This window comes from Triticum aestivum, chromosome 7A (assembly GCF_018294505.1).
Source record: "Triticum aestivum cultivar Chinese Spring chromosome 7A, IWGSC CS RefSeq v2.1, whole genome shotgun sequence".
Classification (NCBI taxonomy): domain Eukaryota; kingdom Viridiplantae; phylum Streptophyta; class Magnoliopsida; order Poales; family Poaceae; genus Triticum; species Triticum aestivum.
Window position 1 is genome coordinate 23,822,346 of NC_057812.1, and position 18,431 is coordinate 23,840,776.

Here is an 18,431-nt window from a genome sequence, read left to right on the forward strand (position 1 = left end):
GATCTATTTTGAAGTCCTTCAAAAACATGTCAAGGTGTGCGTTCTTTGAAAGTATCATCAGGCGTCTTGATCTACTTCTATAGATCCTGATGCCCAATATGTAAACAGCTTTATCCAGGTCTTCCTTTGAAAATCACTCTTCAAACAACCGTTTATGCTTTCCAGAAATTCTACATCATTTCGAATCAACAATATGTCATCCACATATACTTATTAGAAATGTTGTAGTGCTCCCACTCACTTTCTTGTAAATACAAGTTTCTAGCAAACATTGTATAAACCTAAAAGCTTTGATCACTCCATCAAAGCATATATTCTGACTCCGAGATGCTTGCTCTAGTCCATAGAAGGATCGCTGGAGCCAGCATACCTTTTAGCATCCTTAGGATCGACAAAACTTTGATTGTATCACATACAACTCTTTCTTACGAAAACTGGTAAGAAAACTTGTTTTTGACATCCATCTGTCAGATTTCATAATCTAAAAATACAGCTAATGCTAACATGATTCCGACGGACTTAAGCATCGCTACGGGTGAGAAATTCTCATCGTAGTCAACTCCTTGAACTTGTGAAAAGACTCTTTCCCCAAGTCGAGCTTCATAGACGGTAACATTACCGCCCACGTCCGTCTTCTTCTTAAAGATCCATTTATCTCAATGGCTCGCTGATCATCGGGCAAGTCCACCAAAGTCCATACTTTATTCTGATACATGGATCCTATCTCGGATTTCATGGCTTATAACCATTTGTCAGAATACGGGCCCACCATCGCTTCTCCATAGCTCGTAGGTTCATTGTTGTCTAACAACATGATATCTAAGACAGGATTACCATACCACTCAGGAGTAGTACATATCCTTGTCGACCTACGAGGTTCGATAGCAACTTGATCCGAAGCTTCATGATCACTATCATTAACTTCATATTCAACAGGCGTAGGCTCCACAGAAAACATCTTTCTGTGTTGCATCACTCTCTGGTTGAAGTAAAGGTTCGACAACCTCATCAAGTTCTATCTTCCTCCCACTCAATTCTTTCGAGAGAAACTCCTTCTCGAGAAAGGACCCGTTCTTAGCGACAAACAATTTTCCATCGGATCTGAGATAGAAGGTATACCCAACTGTCACCTTTGGGTATCCTATGAAGATGTGTTTGTCCGCTTTGGGTTCGAGCTTCTCCGGCTGATGCCTTAAGCATCGCAGCCCCAAACATTAAGAAATGACAACTTTGGTTTCTTGACAAACCAATGTTCATACGGCGTCGTCTCAACAGACTTATATGGGTGTCCTATCTAAAGTGAATGCAGCTGTCTCTAGTGCATAACCTCAAAATAATAGCGGTAGATCGGTAAGAGACATCATAGATCACACCATATCTCATAAGGTTCGATTACGACGTCCGGACACACCATTACCCTGTGGTGTTCCAGGTGGCTTCAACTGTGAAACAATTCCACAATGTCTTAAGTGTTTGCCAAACTCATAACTCAGAAATTCTCATTGATCAGATCGTAGGAATTTGATCTTCTTGTTATGATGATTCTTAACTTCACTCTGAAATCGCTTGAACTTTTCAAACATTTCAGACTTGTGCTTCATTAAGTAAATATACCTATATCTACTCAAATCGTCAGTGAAGATGAGAAAATAGCGATATACACCGCACGCTTCAATTCTCATTGGATCACACGCATCAGCATGTATGATTTCCAACAAGTCACTTGCCCGTTTCATTGTACCTGAAAACGGGGTCTTAGTCATCCTTCCCATGAGGCATGGCTCGCATGTGTCAAGCGATTCAAAATCAAGTGACTCCAAACATCCATCGACATGGAGTTTCTTCATGCATCTTACGCCAATATGACCTAAGCGGCAGTGCCACAAGAAAGTGGTACTATCATTATTAACTCTACATCCTTTGGCGTGAACATGTGTATTACCACGACCGAGATTCAATGAACCATTCACATAGGGTGCATGTCCATGAAAGGTATTATTCATGTAAACAGAATAACCATTATTCTCTAATTTAAATGAATAACCGTATTGCAATGAACATGATCTAATCATATTCATGCTCAACGTAGACACCTGATAACTAATCCCGAAGGCAGATGGAGCGTGCGATGGTGATCTCATCAACTTTGGAAACACTTCCAACACACATCGTCACCTCGCCCTTAGCCAGTCTCCGTTTAGTCCGTAGCTTTTGCTTCAAGTCACCAATAATAGCAACTGAACCGGTATCCAATACCCAGGTGCTACCAGGAGTACTAGTGAGGTACACATTAATAACACGTATATACTTTGAAGTTGCCAGCCTTCTTATCTACCATGCATTTGGGGTAATTCCGCTACCAGTGACCGTTCCCCTTACAATAGAAGCACTTAGTCCCGGGTTTGGGTTCAACCTTGGGTTCCTTCACTGGAGCGGCAACTGGTTTGCCATCCATGAAGTTTCCCTTCTAGCCCTTGCCCTTCTTGAAACCAGTGGTCTTGTTAAACCATCAACACTTGATGCTCCTTCTTGATTTCTACCTTTTGCGGTCTTAAGCACTGCGAACAGCTCCGGGATCAACTCCATCCCTTGCATGTCATAGTTCATCACGAAGATCTAGTAGCTTAGTGATAGTGGCTAGAGAACTCTATCAATCACTATCTTATCTGGAAGTTTAACTCCCACTTGATTTAAGTGATTGTAGCACCCAGACATTCTGAGCATATGCTCACTAGCTGAGCTATTTTCCTCCATCTTGTTGGCAAAAGAACTTGTCAGAGGTCTCACACCTCTCAACACGGGCATCAGCCTGAAATCCCAATTTCAGCTCTTGGAACATCTCATATGTTCTATGGCGTTCAAAACATCATTGGAATCCCGATTCTAAGCCGTAAAGTATGGTGCACTAAACTATCAAGTAGTCATCAGGATGTGTCTGTCAGGTGTTCACAACATCCACAGACGATGTTGTAGGGGTTTGCACATCGAGCGGTGCATCAAAGACGTAAGCCTTCTGTGTAGCAGTGAGGACACTCCTCGGACTACGGACCTAGTCCGCATCATTGCTTACAATATCTTTCAACTTAATCTTTCTCTAGGAACGTATTGAAACAGGGAGCTACAATGTGAGCTATTTATCTACAACATATTTGCAAAGACAATTTAGACTATGTTCATGATAATTGAGTTCATCTAATCAAATTATTTAATGAACTCCCACTCAGATAGACATCTCTCTAGTCATCTAAGTGAAACATGATCTGAATCGACTAGGCCGTGTCCGATAATCACGTGAGACGGACTAGTCATCAACGGTGAACATCTCATGTTGATCGTATCTTCTATACGACTCATGTTCGACCTTTCGGTCTTCCGTGTTCCGAGGCCATGTCTGTACATGCTAGGCTCGTCAAGTCAACCTAAGTGTTTCGCATGTGTCCCGAGGCCATGTCTGTACATGCTAGGCTCGTCAACACCCGTTGTATTCGAACGTTAGAATCTATCACACCCGATCATCACGTGGTTCTTCGAAAAAACGAACCTTCGCAACGGTGCACAGTTAGGAGGAACACTTTTCCTGAAATTTTAGTGAGGGGTCATCTTATTTAAGCTACCATCGTTCTAAGCAAATAAGATGTAAAACATGATAAACATCACATGCAATCAAATAGTGACATGATATGGCCAATATCATTTTGCTCCTTTTGATCTCCATCTTCAGGGCTCCATGATCATCATTGTCACCGGCATGACACCATGATCTCCATCATCGTGTCTTCTTGAAGTTGTCTCGTCATCTATTACTTCTACTACTATGGCCAACGCTTTAGCAATAAAGTAAAGTAATTACATGATGTTTATGTTGACACGCATGTCATAAATAAATTAAGACAACTCCCATGGCTCCTGCCGGTTGTCATACTCATCGACATGCAAGTCGTGATTCCTATTACAAGAACATGATCAATCTCATACATCACATATATCATTCATCACATCCTTTTGGCCATATCACATCACAAGGCATATGCTGCAAAAACAAGTTAGACGTCCTCTAATTGTTGTTGCAAGTTTTTACGTGGCTGCTATAGGTTTCTAGCAAGAACGTTTCTTACCTACGCGAAAACCACAACGTGATATGCCAATTTCTATTTACCCTTCATAAGGACCCTTTTCATCGAATCCGATCCGACTAAAGTGGGAGAGACAGACACCCGCTAGCCACCTTATGCAACTAGTGCATGTCAATCGGTGGAACCAGTCTCACGTAAGCGTACGTGTAAGGTCAGTCCGGGCCGCTTCATCCCACGATGCCGCCGAATCAAGATAATACTAGTAACGACAAGTAAATTGACAATATCGACGCCCACAACTGCTTTGTGTTCTACTCGTGCATAGAAACTACGCATAAACCTAGCTCATGATGCCACTCTTGGGGATCATAGCAGAAATTTAAAATTTTCTACGCATCACCAAGATCAATCTATGGAGTAATCTAGCAACGAGGGGAAGGGGAGTGCATCTACATACCCTTTTAGATCGCTAAGCGGAAGCGTTGCAAGAACGCGGATGAAGGAGCCGTGCTCGCAGCGATTCAGATCGCGGTTGATTCCGATCTAAGCGCCGAACAACGGCGCCTCCGCGTTCAACACACGTGCAGCCCGGTAACGTCTCCTACGCCTTGATCCAGGAAGGGGAGAAGGAGAGGTTGGGGAAGACTCCGTCCAGCAGCAGCACGATAGCGTGGTGGTGTTGGAGGAGCGCGGGACTCCAGCAGGGCTTCGCCAAGCACTACGAGAGATGAGGAGGGAGAGGGGTAGGGCTGCGCCAACAGAAAGATCGAATCGTGTGTTGGGCTGCCCCTTTGCCTCCACTATATATAGGGGGAGAGGGAGGGCTGCGCCCCCACCTAAGGTTCCCACCCCAAGGGGTGCGGCAGCCCTAGATCCCATCTAGGGTGGCGGCCATAAGGGGGAGAGGGGGAGGCGCACCTGGGGTGGGCCTTAGGGTCCATCTGCCCTAGGGTTTGCCCCCCTCCCCTCTTGGAGGCGCCTTGGGCCTTTGTGGGAGGCGCCCCTGCCCACCTAGGGGCTGATCCCTTCCCACTATTGGCCCATGTATGCCTCCGGGGCCCGTGGCCCCTCCCGGTGGACCCCCGGACCCCTCCGGTGGTCCCGGTACACTATCGGTGATGCCCGAAACACTTTCGGTGGTCAAAACCATACTTCCTATATATCAATCTTTACCTCAGGACCATTCCGGAACTCCTCGTGACGTCCATGATCTCATCCGAGACTCCGAACAACATTCGGTAACCGCGTACATACTTTCCCTATAACCCTAGCGTCATCGAACCTTAAGTGTGTAGACCCTACGGGTTCGGGAGTCATGCAGACATGGACGAGACAACTCTCCAGTCAATAACCAACAGCGGGATATGGATACCCATGTTGGTTCCCACATGCCCCACGGTGATCTCATCGGATGAACCACGATGTCAAGGATTCAATCAATCCCGTATACAATTCCCTTTGTCTAGCGGTATAGTACTTGCCCGAGATTCGATCGTCGGTATCCCGATACCTTGTTCAATCTCGTTACCGGCAAGTCTCTTTACTCGTTCCGTAACACATCATCCCGTGATCAACTCCTTGGTCACATTGTGCACATTATGATGATGTCCTACCGAGTGGGCCCAGAGATACCTCTCCGTTTACACGGAGTGACAAATCCCAGTCTTGATTCGTGCCAACCCAACAGACACTTTCGGAGATACCCGTAGTGCACCTTTATAGCCACCCAGTTATGTTGTGACGTTTGGCACACCCAAAGCACTCTTACGGTATCCGGGAGTTGCACAATCTCATGGTTTAAGGAAATGATACTTGACATTAGAAAAGCTTTAGCAAACGAACTACACGATCTTGTGCTAGGCTTAGGATTGGGTCTTGTCCATCACATCATTCTCCTAATGATGTGATCCCGTTATCAACGACATCCAATGTCCATGGTCAGGAAACCGTAACCATCTATTGATCAACGAGCTAGTCAACTAGAGGCTTACTAGGGACATGGTGTTGTCTATGTATCCACACATGTATCTGAGTTTCCTATCAATACAATTCTAGCATGGATAATAAACGATTATCATGAACAATGAAATATAATATAATAATAACTAATTTATTATTGCCTCTAGGGCATATTTCCAACAATAGAATGCGAAGATGTGTGCATGAGACTTTTTACATAATTATTTGACATTTAGAAATACGTTTTTCAGAGTGGGTTCATATACCCATGGCTTCATCTATGCACTTCTCACTAGAGTGGCCCCTAAACTATACCACTATAGCAACAAACAATCACCATGTCAACGGGTACATGCCACACTTGTAATTATGCATAACCACCCGAGTTACGGGCATATTGTACTTTAGGTCCTTGGTCGTGCGGGAAATTGGAAAAACTATACCCAAGGGCCCACAGACCCCTACCAAACCCATGCATCTTCGTCGCCTCCCCTCTCGACGTCTCCGAGGCGAACCAGGTGCCACGCCGTCATGGAGGTTGACCCCGTCGTGGAGTTCGACGCTGGTGATCGAGGGCGGCATGGAGTCGTGTCTTCGGTCGGTAACTAGCGGAGTTCTCGCCTGAATATGGTATGTAGTTATTCCATGGTTGCATTCTGTTTGCCATGTACCGTCGTGCCCGCTTGGTTAGGTTTTTGAGTCGCTAGTGATCATACCTAGTTGTTGAAAGTTTTGGCTAACATTTAGCTAGTTTGTGTGTGTATCGGTAGCACGAGTAAGGAGGAACTCCTGGTAGATATTTGCTTGGAGGATTGAGGCTATGGTTATGTGATGTTGTGAGGAGATTGAGGGGCATTTATAAGAGGGTAGTTTCCACGGCATCAATGCAGGGATGTTTTGAGGGGATTTGTGAGGGAAAGCAAGCTCATTTAGAAGGGTGTGATGTTGATTTTGAGGGAACATTTGTGTATTGTTGTGTTTATTTGTAAGTTCAGATAATGGAATGACATTTATTCAGTTATATGCATATTGGTACCGAGTGGATTTTGGGAAAAAAACTTGCTATAATATGAGAAAATAGTAGATTTTAGTTGTTGCGATATGAGAAAAAAGTGTAATTCAGGTGATGTTCAGTTCATGGTTCGGTTTAGTGCTCTTGTCGCGCATATGGTCAGTGCATTGTCGGTTATGAAGATGTGTAGTTCATATATAAATTGGATTTTTATTTATATATCTATTGAGAGCATTGTTGATTATAATAGTTTATAGTTCATATGTTTGAAATATGTTCAGTGCATTTTCATATGTTCATATGTTGTAGTAGTTTACAATAGATGTTGTGGTGCATGCTCATATGTTTAGCACATTGTATGTTGATATGTTCAACGGGTAAATTGGTCTTTGTTATAGTGATTTACAGTACATGTTGTTGGGGAACGCAATAATTTCAAAAAAAATCCTACGCACACGCAACATCCATCTAGGTGATGCATAGCAACGAGAGGGGAAAAGTGTTGTCCACGTATCCTCGTAGACCTTAAGCGAGAGTGTTATGACAACGCAGTTGATGTAGTCGCACGTCTTCACGATCCGACTGATCCTAGCACCGAAGGTACGGCACCTCCGCGATCTGCACACGTTCAGCTCGGTGACGTCCCGCGAACTCTAGATCCAGCTGAGTGTCGAGGGAGAGTTTCATCAGCACAACGGCGTGATGACGATGATGATCAAGCTACTGGCGCAGGGCTTCGCCTAAGCACTGCAACGATATGACCGAGGTGGAAATCTTTGGAGGAGGGCACCGCACACGGCTAAACAATTAACTTGTGTGTCTATGGGTGCCCCCTCCCCCGTATATAAAGGAGTGGAGGAGGGGGAGGGTCGGCCCCTCTATGGCGTGCCCAAGGGGAGTCCTACTCCCACTAGGAGTAGGATCCCCCCCTTCCCTAGTTGGATTAGGAGAGGAAGGAAGGGGGATAGAGGGGGAAGGAAAGGGGGCACCCAATTCGGATTGGGCTTGGGGGAGGCGCCCCCTCCTAGGCTCCCTTCTCCTCTCTCCCACTATGACCCAATAAGGCCCATATACTTCCTGGGAGGTTCCAGTAACCTCCCGGTACTTCGGTATATGCCCGAACTCACCCGGAACCATTCCGATGTCCAAACATAGGCTTCCATTATATCAATCTTTATGTCTCGACCATTCTGAGACTCCTCGTCATGTCTGTGATCATATCCGGGACTCCGAACTACCTTCGGTATATCAAAACACATAAACTCATAATACCGAACGTTAAGCGTGCGGACCCTACGGGTTCGAGAACTATGTAGACATGACCGAGACTTATCTCGGTCAATAACCAATAGCGGAACCTGGATGCTCATATTGGTTCCTACATATTCTACGAAGATCTTTATTTGTCAAACTGCATAACAACATACGTTGTTCCCTTTGTCATCCCGTAACTAACTCATTAGTCACATTGCTTGCAAGGCTTATAGTGATGTGCATTACCGAGAGGGCCCAGAGATACCTCTCCGATACACAGAGTGGCAAATCCTAATCTCGATCTATGCCAACTCAACAAACACCATCGGAGACACCTGTAGAGCATCTTTATAGTCACCCAATTACGTTGTGATGTTTGATAGCACACTAAGTGTTCCTCGGTATTCGGGAGTTGCATAATCTCATAGTCATAGGAACATGCATAAGTTAAGGAGAAAGCAATAGCAGTAAACTAAACGATCAAAGTGCTAAGCTAACGGATGGGTCAAGTCAATCACATTATTCTCTAATGATGTGATCCCGTTTATCAAATGACAACTCTTTGTCCATGGCTAGGAAACTTAACCATCTTTGATCAACGAGCTAGTCAGGTAGATGCATACTAGCGACACTCTGTTTGTCTATGTATTCACACATGTACTAAGTTTCCGGTTAATACAATTCTAGCATGAATAATAAACATTTATCATAATATAAGGAAATATAAATAACAACTTTACTATTGCCTCTAGGGCATATTTCCTTCACATGTTCCACTTATAAGTAATTGTTCTGTGAACTAAGAAGTTCATCTTCCCAATCTAGGCACTCACTAATGGAGAAGAAAGTCATCTATTTTTTTAGTTGAGTTTGAGCATAATGAATTTTTCATAGGAAAAGGCACAAAGAGACCATACATTGGCTGCACACGTGATGTGTTTGACTACTGTCATGCAAAGACATGTTTAGTGGGGACGGTTAAGTATTACTTATCTAGGCTGAACTATTACCCTGCAGATCCCTTAATCAAGGTGTATTGGTGCTTGCTAGGGAAGGACATATATAGTGGATGGTCTTGTATGTGTGGACAGTGTTGAAGAAATGGCTGCAACGGTGAGTGCAAGTAGAGAAGTCAAGACATTGGAGGTCCTAGTGGATGAGAAAACCAAGATCAGAACATAGTATGATGATGTCATACTTAATGGATTCCCATAAATGCCAAGGGTTATGACACTTAGAGAAATGCCAATGTCTTGTTAGTCTAGAGAGGGAACTTCTGATAGCAATGGTCCAAATGCAAGTGAGACAGAGGAACCATGGGATGCAAAGGAAGTGGTGGAAACAGGCGAAGGATGAGACAATGAAGAATCTTTTTGTGGGCCATTGCTAGGTCAACAAATTTAGATAATTGGAACTTGAACAGGGGCAACCTCAAGGACCAAACCTTAGAAGCTTGCAACTGGTTGGATGGCAAGGTCCCAAACTTGTGGACGAAAGCATTTTTCTCAGATTTTCCCAAGTGTGACATACTGTTGAATGCTTCCTCTCAGATAGGAAGGTGTTGAGCCCTCAAGTGCAATGGTTTGCAGCAAGCAACATTTTCCCCTCAAAATGGATGACCTCAAGGTTTATCAAACATGTAGGAGCTTTCAACTACAACCAATGATAAGTATTTGCACACACAAATACAAAACTTGCCTTGTCCCCCAATGAAACTTGTAAGATTGTTAGTCTTACTAGCCTTGCCAGTTACAAGGATTAATGCAACTTGTGTTTGAAAAAATATAATTGCAAGGAAAATAAAAGAACGAAAAGAAAAGAAATTACAACAAAGTTATTGAGGTTGAATGCAATGGGAAAAGAATGGACCAGGATCCATATGTTCACTAGTGGTTTCCCTGGAAAAAATAGCAAGGTGTGGTAAACAAATTACACTTGTGTATCGATTAAATTACAGTTTTTATGATTATGACTATAGATGGCATTATTGCATACTGTCATCATGTCCGGACATCCATAGACCATTAATCCAACTTCATCTACAACTAATACTCCACTTCGATACTGATATCCAGCATGCATCTCAGACTAGTAAGTAAAGAATAGAGTAGTGCATTACGCATAATGACGTGATGTTGATGATATATTGTCTTCACCCTGCGTTCAAAAGACAATTACCCAATAATATTTGTGTCATAGTGGCAACATCACAACACAAGACCTTTTCACTTTCTATCATTGGGGTAGATTACTCTCAAGATTGAAGCCAACAAACATACACAACTCTCTCTTGGATATCATCCATCAAACTAGGCCAAAGAAAGGCAAATAGACCGGGAAATTTCTAATCTTTTGTAACATTACTATAGATTAATTCATGCAATTTTATTTATACCACCAAAGCATACATATTATTTTTATCACCAAAAAATTAACCAATCCTAACTATCAATTACAATTCAACTCTTTAAAAATATATAAGTGAAGCAAAAGAGTTCTAATCATTTCAGACAGGACTACTGTAATGCTCTAAAAAGTATAAGTGAAGCAATAGAGCAATTCCATAAATGCAAGGACATGGAGTGCTATGCACATTTATCATGATGTGATGATTGATCATGAGCAGCAATCAAAATCAACATACACTGCAAGAATAACACATATCATGTGTAGCGCCCCGAGACCGGTGCTATGCAGATCCGGCACTATGCAGATCTAGCAACCTTGGCATAATATCGATCCCAGAACTCCACCTTCACAAAACATACATGTGAAAATGTGCACGCTATGTGGTGAAGCGTCAATATCACATCACAGACTTCGCACACAACAACAATAATACATATATACTATAATTCATAAAACAAGGGTTTTTTAATCAAAATCCAACTCATACAAGGGAAGCAAATAAACCTTATATAGGTGAGATTGCAAATTCCCTTAAGAAGGCTCAGAGTAAAAAAAATCCATGACCCTGCCCAGACCGCTATCACACCTCGACCTCGGCAAATATAATGTCAACATAAGAAGCATCAAACATAGCAAGAAATGGAACATTTCCACATCTCAATAGCAACAAGAACAGATAGGGAATCGCACTTGAATTCATTTTGCAATTCGCATCATAACATCAACCGAACTGATAAACAAAATGTAAGAAACAGCATCAAACATTTTCAGATCTCAATACTGAAACTACTAAATTATTTCAGTGTTTTACTTAAGATCACAGTATGGGAACAGACTATGTTCAGGGTTGATCAGACAATTCTTAAGGAATTCGATTCAGATATAGAAAACATGGACGCTGGAATTTCAGATCTCAGTAATCGCATCTCCAGACCACGCCTCAATACATCAACTGTTATTTGAGGAAGACTTTCAGATCTCAGTGCAGGAACAATTATTTCAAGATAATTCAGAGTTTACCAGAGACATTTGAGGGATTTGAATCATATACAGAAAGAAGCATGACAGATTACATTCAAGCATTTCGACGAACACACGGCATGCTGCCTCTCCGAGATCACACCACAATCGCTAGAGCCAAGAACAGGGATTGCAAATGGAAACGGGCACCTATCCATCAGTGCTTCGACCTCGGCGACGTCCTCCTTGCCGCCGGCGCCTCAGCGGTCTTCCTCTTCGGTGATGTCTTCGCCGCCGGCGCCTTGGCAGTCTTCCTCTTCGGCGACGTCCTCGCCACAGCACCAGCAGCCGGCGCCACCGCCTTCCTCTTCAACGACTTCTTCGCCGGCGCCTCAGTGGCCGGGGCAGGAGCAGCCGCAGCGACTGCCTTCTTCCTCAGCAGGACCTTGGCCGGAGCCGCGGCCGCGGGCTTCTTCTTCCCGCCGCCCTCCAGCTGCGCGGCGGCGATGCGGTCGAACTCGTCGGAGAGCTTCCTGACGCGCTTCCTCTTGGCGGCGGCAGCGATGGTGACGAGCGGCACCCCCTCGCCCTCCGACTCGCCAGACTCGGAGTCCTCGTCGTCATCCACGACCTCGCGCCGCATCGCCTTCTCCTGGGCCGCGACCTCCGCCTCGTCCTCCGAACCGTCGTCGTCGGAGCCGAGCGCGTCGTCAAGAGTGGCAGGGGCGGGCCCGTGCCCCGCGGCGCGGACCTTGGACTTGGCGGAGACCCTGGCGTCGCGGCGCGCGGTGCGGCGGAGCTTGACGAGGTTGCCCTCGATGCGGCCCTGCAGGCGGAGGCGCTTGGCGCCGAGCCCGCCCATGGACCAGTGCGCGTCGCGCGCCCAGCAGAGGAGCGCGTCGGTGACGGGCGCCGGCGGGTCGACGCGGTCGCCGGGGAAGACGCGCGGGCGCGGGAGCCCGCCGCCGTAGAACCTGCCGGGACCGAGCGCGACCACCATGGTTATTGAGATCCGGCTGAACTCTCCTTTCTCGAACTGTTGATCCGACGATCTCGAACTGGTGAGGAGGGAGGATTGCGGCGGAGGGGATGGGGATGGTTGAGAGAGAGAGGGCCCGGTGAGGGGGTTTATAGGTGGGAGGGAGGCGCGCGTGGCGGGAAACTGAGCCGGGAGCGGGGTTGGCGCCAAGAAAATGGCGGTAAAAATAACTTGGCGCCGGGGTCTGCGCGGGAAGGCGCCGTGGCGAGGGGATGGAAATGGCGGGAGGCGGGAGCCCCCCTTCTGTCTATGCGCCTGGGTCCCACTTGGCAGGCCGTTTCCGTTCCCATTCCTCTCTATGCGACTGGGCCCAGCTTGGGAGGCTTCCTCGCCTCTCTCTGTGCAGTGGGCCCCGCTTCATATCCTCGTTTGGTTTACACAAGTCGTTTGTTCATTTAAAACTTAATAGACAAAATATTTCTCTCTCATAAAAAAAGTAGAAAAAATATTATTTGCCTTTAGTTTTAGGGACAATGGATTTTGGGAAGTTGGTTCCACATGCGCCCATATAAATAATAAAATCGAAAGAAAAAAGCTAGAAGTTCAAATAATTCTGAATTTTTCTATACCCCTAGTTACGTGTGAAGTTTCACGAAGAAATGACATATGTGGTTTTGAAGGTACAATTATGTTTTCTTCACTAAGAGTACCACAGGTGTCTTTTTTTTGTGATATTTCACATGTGAGTATAACATTCGACCAAGTTTCGTAACCTACAATATTATTAAAATTGTTTAAATTCTTTACTATTTTTAAAATTTTACTACCTCTGTCTGTCAAAAACGTTCTTATATTATGGGACGGAGGGAGTACTATTTAGAATGGATGATGGGTGCACGTGGAACCATGCTCACCTTTGTACTTTCATAGTGTTAGCGGTTAATTATTTTCCATCTTCAAGAGCATCTCCAATATCATGTGATGGCAAAAACGCTGCTCAATAGATGATGTAAGATGCAAATATTTTTACCCGGGATAAGGCGTGTTGTAAAATGGTATTAAGGCACCAAGATGCTCTCGAGCAAATTTTATATCACCAGGGGGCCACGCGGCTGGAGCAAAAATTGCATCACCAAATGCTATTACCAAGTGCTCCAAAAGTGTGCTATTTTACATCATCATCTATTGGAGTTATGTAAAAAACCAATTTTAGGTGATGTAAATTTTACTCGAAGAACCACAATTTGATGATGTATTTTACATCATCTATATGTGATACTACTGGACTGTCGACATCCACACACTGCTTGTACAGAACTTATATCAAAGGCCTTGTGTTCGAAATTACTTTCTTGTGGTAGCAAATTATTCTCACGATTGTGCCTTTGTAACCATTAGCAAGAAAAAATGTTGTAGAAGAAGCGTACAGTCAAGGCTTGAATTTGCACTGTTAAAACACATCTTGTGTGTGTATATATATACATATAGGGAGGAAGCTTTATTCTGTAACAACCAAGGTTTCAGACACAGCATAACAAATTGCTTGAAGGACAACCACAATATAATTGTTTCTGTGTAATACGAGTATATATTAGCATCAGATTACAGATGCATACTGACGACACACCATGACATGGTACTATAGCACCTTATTCCACTTGTCTCATCCCAGAAAACATCACAAATAGCTCTGCTTTCTAGGGACAGGCAAGGCAATTACATACACGATAAATAGAAATCAGTACCTGGCCGCTAAATTCCACGGCTAAAAGCACATGCTAGGGGTTGGTGCAGGAGCACCGGCGTTAGCAGAGCCAGGCATCTTCAGCGCAAGAGGATCCCACGCCTTGCCCTCGGCGTCGCTGCAGCTGCCGCTCTTGTCTGGATACATGACAGTGACTGCGGTGGCGGGGCCGGCGGTGCCCTTTGCAGCCAGAGTCTTCAGGCGGATGCGCTCGGCCCTAGACCCGATGGTCTGCCCGAGGATGGAGGCTGCTATGGTGAACACCATCGCGGTCCTGGGCATGTTGACAGACTTCCTCAGCATCGCGATGAACGGAACGGCGGCGTGCACGGCAGCGAACCACTGGGGGGAGAATTTCTTGGTGTGCTCGCGCCACACCCCTAGAGGGACATTCGCTGCCATCCCGAGCATTGCGATGGCTACCATCTTTGCAGGCAGGGGCTGGGGACGGAGGGACTTCACGAGGGTTGTGCGTGCAAGGGCTGCTCGTGCAGCAACAATCGCAGGCGGGCACTTCAGCTTCATACCAGCTGGTGGCTGTAGTGCCTTGGCAACAAGGGGCAGAACACCACTCATTGCCCGGTAAGACCGAGCTAGTGGGCACTGTCCATTTTCTAGCCATTCATCACTCATTGCCTCGTGGGACGGTGGGTTGCCTCCTTTTTGCTGAAAAGAATACAGAGGGGAACATGAGTAAACTAGTTGGAACATGAGCAAAATCTTGGTTACGCAGTATTGCCTTTCTGATCAGCTCTAGCACTTGATTACCGAAAGATGCTAAATATGGAAAAGGAATGATAATTATTCACTTACAAGAAAAGAAAAAAGCACATTTGTTACAAACAATAATCATGAAATTGGAACTTGGGAGAAAACGATGCATTGTAAGTCACAGTTAGCACGGAGAAACAGCTTAGACGGAAGTGGAAGGAATGGAGCACAAAGGATGACATGTGCAGAGCGTAACTAATATTACATAGAATACCAAATGAGAGGTTGTTTTTCCTTTGTTTATACAATATTAATACTATCTGAATGTGGTTAATGAAGTGAAGAGTTAGCCGATCAGAACTTGGCTTTTATGCTGTATTAAAAAGTTCCTTGCTATTTCTAAATCAACTGCTCCCTCGAGGGAGTAATAACATTTTACATTTCTATTACAGTAAAGCTGTGTGTCATGTGGCTCAAGGTTTCTTATTTGCAGGACAGTTAGACAGTAAGAAATCACTCGAGAATTGCAAATTAAGATGGAGAATGAAGAAAAAACAGAGGCATTACTTTCATGGAATTCTGATCTGGCTTGCTGGGCTTCTTGTGTGACTGGTCTAGATTGTTAGGCTTCTTGTTCTGCTTTTTGCCCTTGCCATTAAAGAAGTTAAACCCGAATGGTCCAAATGCTGATAGACTTATGGTAGCGGCTCTAGCAGCCAATGGATTAAAGGGAAGAGCAGGTTCGGGCTTGACATCAGTGCTCTCACTGCGGTTCTCATCAGGCACATATGATCTTCCTGAAAGGGGAACTATCCCATCCTGTCCATGGAAAAGCTTGAATGCCGACTCAAAGCCTGGTCCATCCTCAAAGATTGGACCCTTGCCTCCTCGGGTCTGCAGAACAACACATGCTGTCAAGGAAAACTGCACAACCTTTGGTCACTGTAATCACAAAACAACATAAGAGGCAGATCTTACAGCTACAGGCAAAGCAGAAGAAAATGAAAAGGTTGTAGCTCCATTGATGTTCCTCAGGAATGGGCATCTCTCAACACCGGGATGGCCAGAAAAGTTCTCCGATGATGCTGAGTCGCAGAAAAGGCTGCTGAAGAGCATTTCCATCCTGGGAGAAGCCATATAAAATAAACATTAACTACAGAATAGAAAGGTGATTCATCCAGGGTGAGATTCAGGAAACCAAATAGATGCATCATAATGTACTAAAGGTAGTTCCAGAGAAGCGTAACTAATGAGCAGGAAACTCATACACGTGTGTGGACTAATAAATAACTATAAGAATCAGGTCACATATTATCACTAGGGTAACTGAAAAAACTCAGCACCTACCCAAACAAACCGCATACAAGGCAGGACGATCTATTATCAATGGTTCAGTCCAAGGACGTTAATATACAAGGCTGGTCGCTGTTGTTGCTGTGTGCTTTAGGCATGATTCGTGCCAGACAGAAACAGCCGATTATTATCAGTTTCTTACTATGCACATAGTTTGCTATGTCAGTGGCTACTCGATCCTGCATGACAGTTGCATATAAGATCATATGCCAATACATTTGTCACATTCTTGTCGAAATACATCTATAGCACGAAAGATATCCGAATATCCGTTGCTCCCCGTTCCGCTGCCATGGGGGATATCCGTGCTGATCATGCATGAGCTGGAGTCCCAGACCAGACCAGGCATGAAAAAATCGTGCAGCACCCGAGATCCCAGATCAAATGTGACAAAGCAGTCAGCAACCACGCCCGACCGGCGAGGGATCTGCGCAACCACCGGAATCGGACAACCACATGCCTTCCGGGATACCCACCCCTGCCAGCAACTGGGCGGGGGGGAGGCAGATTCTTCCCAAATCCGCCTGGGCCGCGGGCGCCTAATCGAATTGGATCCGAGGGCATGGGAGCCCAGATCCGCGCCTGACCCGGGCAGGCGGAGCCGAGCGCCCTGCGCCCGCGATCCTCGTCCGGCGCCCCGACGCCAGATCCCGCCCAAATCCTAGCGCGTCGGGCGACGAGGCTACGCCGGCCTACAGCGCCGGGAACTATTCGAGGAGAGGGTCGCTGGGGGGTGGTTACCTCGCGGAGTCGTCGGAGAGCTGCTCGCCTGGCTGCTTCTGCTTGGCTCCGTCCGTGCGGTGGGGGGAGAGAAGGAGAGGAGTCGTGTGGTGGGCACAGCGCGGTGATGGGGAGAGGAGAGGAGAGGAAGCGCGGCCGGCACGCGACAAGGCGACCGCGGACTTCCGGGCCGGGGGGACGCGTGGGTCGGGTTGGGTCTGTCTCGGGCCGGCGAGACACTATAGTTATTGTGATGATAAATCTTGCTAGCTTTTTTTCTTTCTTTTTGCGAGTGACTCATATGCTGGCTAACTATAGTTATTGTGATAAGACTGCTTGTGTGGACGGATGAGCCTCCAAGCCACCATCTTGGTCGATAAGCTCGTGGACGATGTAATGCTGTTTTAAGTTAATAAATAATACAGCTAAATTGAAGGAAAAAAAAGTCCAAAATAAATCTTGAACTCATGCACCAATGTTAAATCAAACCCTGAACTTTAAATCCCTGAGATCAGCACACCAGACTATTCAATCCCGGTCTATTGTGAACCTTGAGAGTATTTTGAAGGGGATTGTCGATGTGGCTGCTAAGGCTATGCCCAGAGACACCTGGCATGAAGCATGTTTTTTTATTGTAATGCGCAACTAAAAATATCCAAAAGAAAACTTAACCTCATGGGATTCGATGTGGAGACTTGACGCTTCCAAGATGATATAACCAGCCACTCCAACAGACGACTTTTGCTTGCGTAAAAACAAGCGCACAACTATTTAACAACACACAGTACCACTGACATTTGATTATTTTATAATAAATCGAAATATTTTCTTGAAATTTGACAAGAATTTTCAAATAAAAATATTATTAAATGAGAAAACTAATTTGAAAATTTCAAACATTTTTGCAAAAGGGGAATATTTTTTGGGATTACTGACATTTTGTGACAAACACAAAGAAATTTTGAAAACATGAAACATTTCTAAAATACCCGAAGATGTTTTCAAGTGCAATTTTTTTTTTGAAAATATGAACAAAAAATTGAAAAACCTAACAAATTTTGGAACCTGAACAAAATTTAAATGTGCAAACACTTTCTAGATTTTCTAAAAATGGGAAATTTGTTCGCACTTAAAATTTTTGTTCAAGTTTCAAAATTGTCTGTTTTCTCAAAAGGTGTTCACACTTTAAAATTTTGTTTATGTTTCAATTTTTTTTCAAAAAGGGTTCAAACTTAAATTTTTTTGGAGATTTAAAAA

General features: G+C 44.8%; 2 protein-coding genes across 2 annotated transcripts; both read right to left on the reverse strand.

Moving 5' to 3' along the window:
• Positions 1 to 11,686: 11,686 nt before the first annotated feature.
• Positions 11,687 to 12,770, reverse strand: LOC123148984 (neurofilament medium polypeptide). The gene has a single exon (XM_044568518.1). It carries the CDS (start codon positions 12,665 to 12,667, stop codon positions 11,885 to 11,887), a length of 783 nt encoding a protein of 260 aa, XP_044424453.1. The 5' UTR covers positions 12,668 to 12,770; the 3' UTR covers positions 11,687 to 11,884.
• A 1,415-nt stretch (positions 12,771 to 14,185) lies between these two features.
• LOC123150300 (uncharacterized) lies at positions 14,186 to 17,361 on the reverse strand. Its single transcript, XM_044570153.1, has 4 exons — positions 17,196 to 17,361; positions 16,080 to 16,224; positions 15,669 to 15,995; positions 14,186 to 15,056 (listed from the first exon to the last, which is right to left on the reverse strand). Exons 2-4 carry the CDS (start codon positions 16,221 to 16,223, stop codon positions 14,412 to 14,414), a joined length of 1,116 nt encoding a protein of 371 aa, XP_044426088.1. The 5' UTR covers position 16,224; positions 17,196 to 17,361; the 3' UTR covers positions 14,186 to 14,411.
• Between the last annotated feature and the right edge of the window lie 1,070 nt (positions 17,362 to 18,431).

Coding starts and splice junctions, on each gene's coding strand:
- LOC123148984 (XM_044568518.1), bottom strand. CDS start 12,667: ATGGTGGTCGCGCTCGGTCCCGGCAGGTTCTACGGCGGCGGGCTCCCG.
- LOC123150300 (XM_044570153.1), bottom strand. CDS start 16,223: ATGGAAATGCTCTTCAGCAGCCTTTTCTGCGACTCAGCATCATCGGAG. Junction 15,996..16,079: donor CTTCTGCTTTGCCTGTAGCT/GTAAGATCTGCC, acceptor GTTGTTCTGCAG/ACCCGAGGAGGCAAGGGTCC. Junction 15,057..15,668: donor CAGATCAGAATTCCATGAAA/GTAATGCCTCTG, acceptor TATTCTTTTCAG/CAAAAAGGAGGCAACCCACC.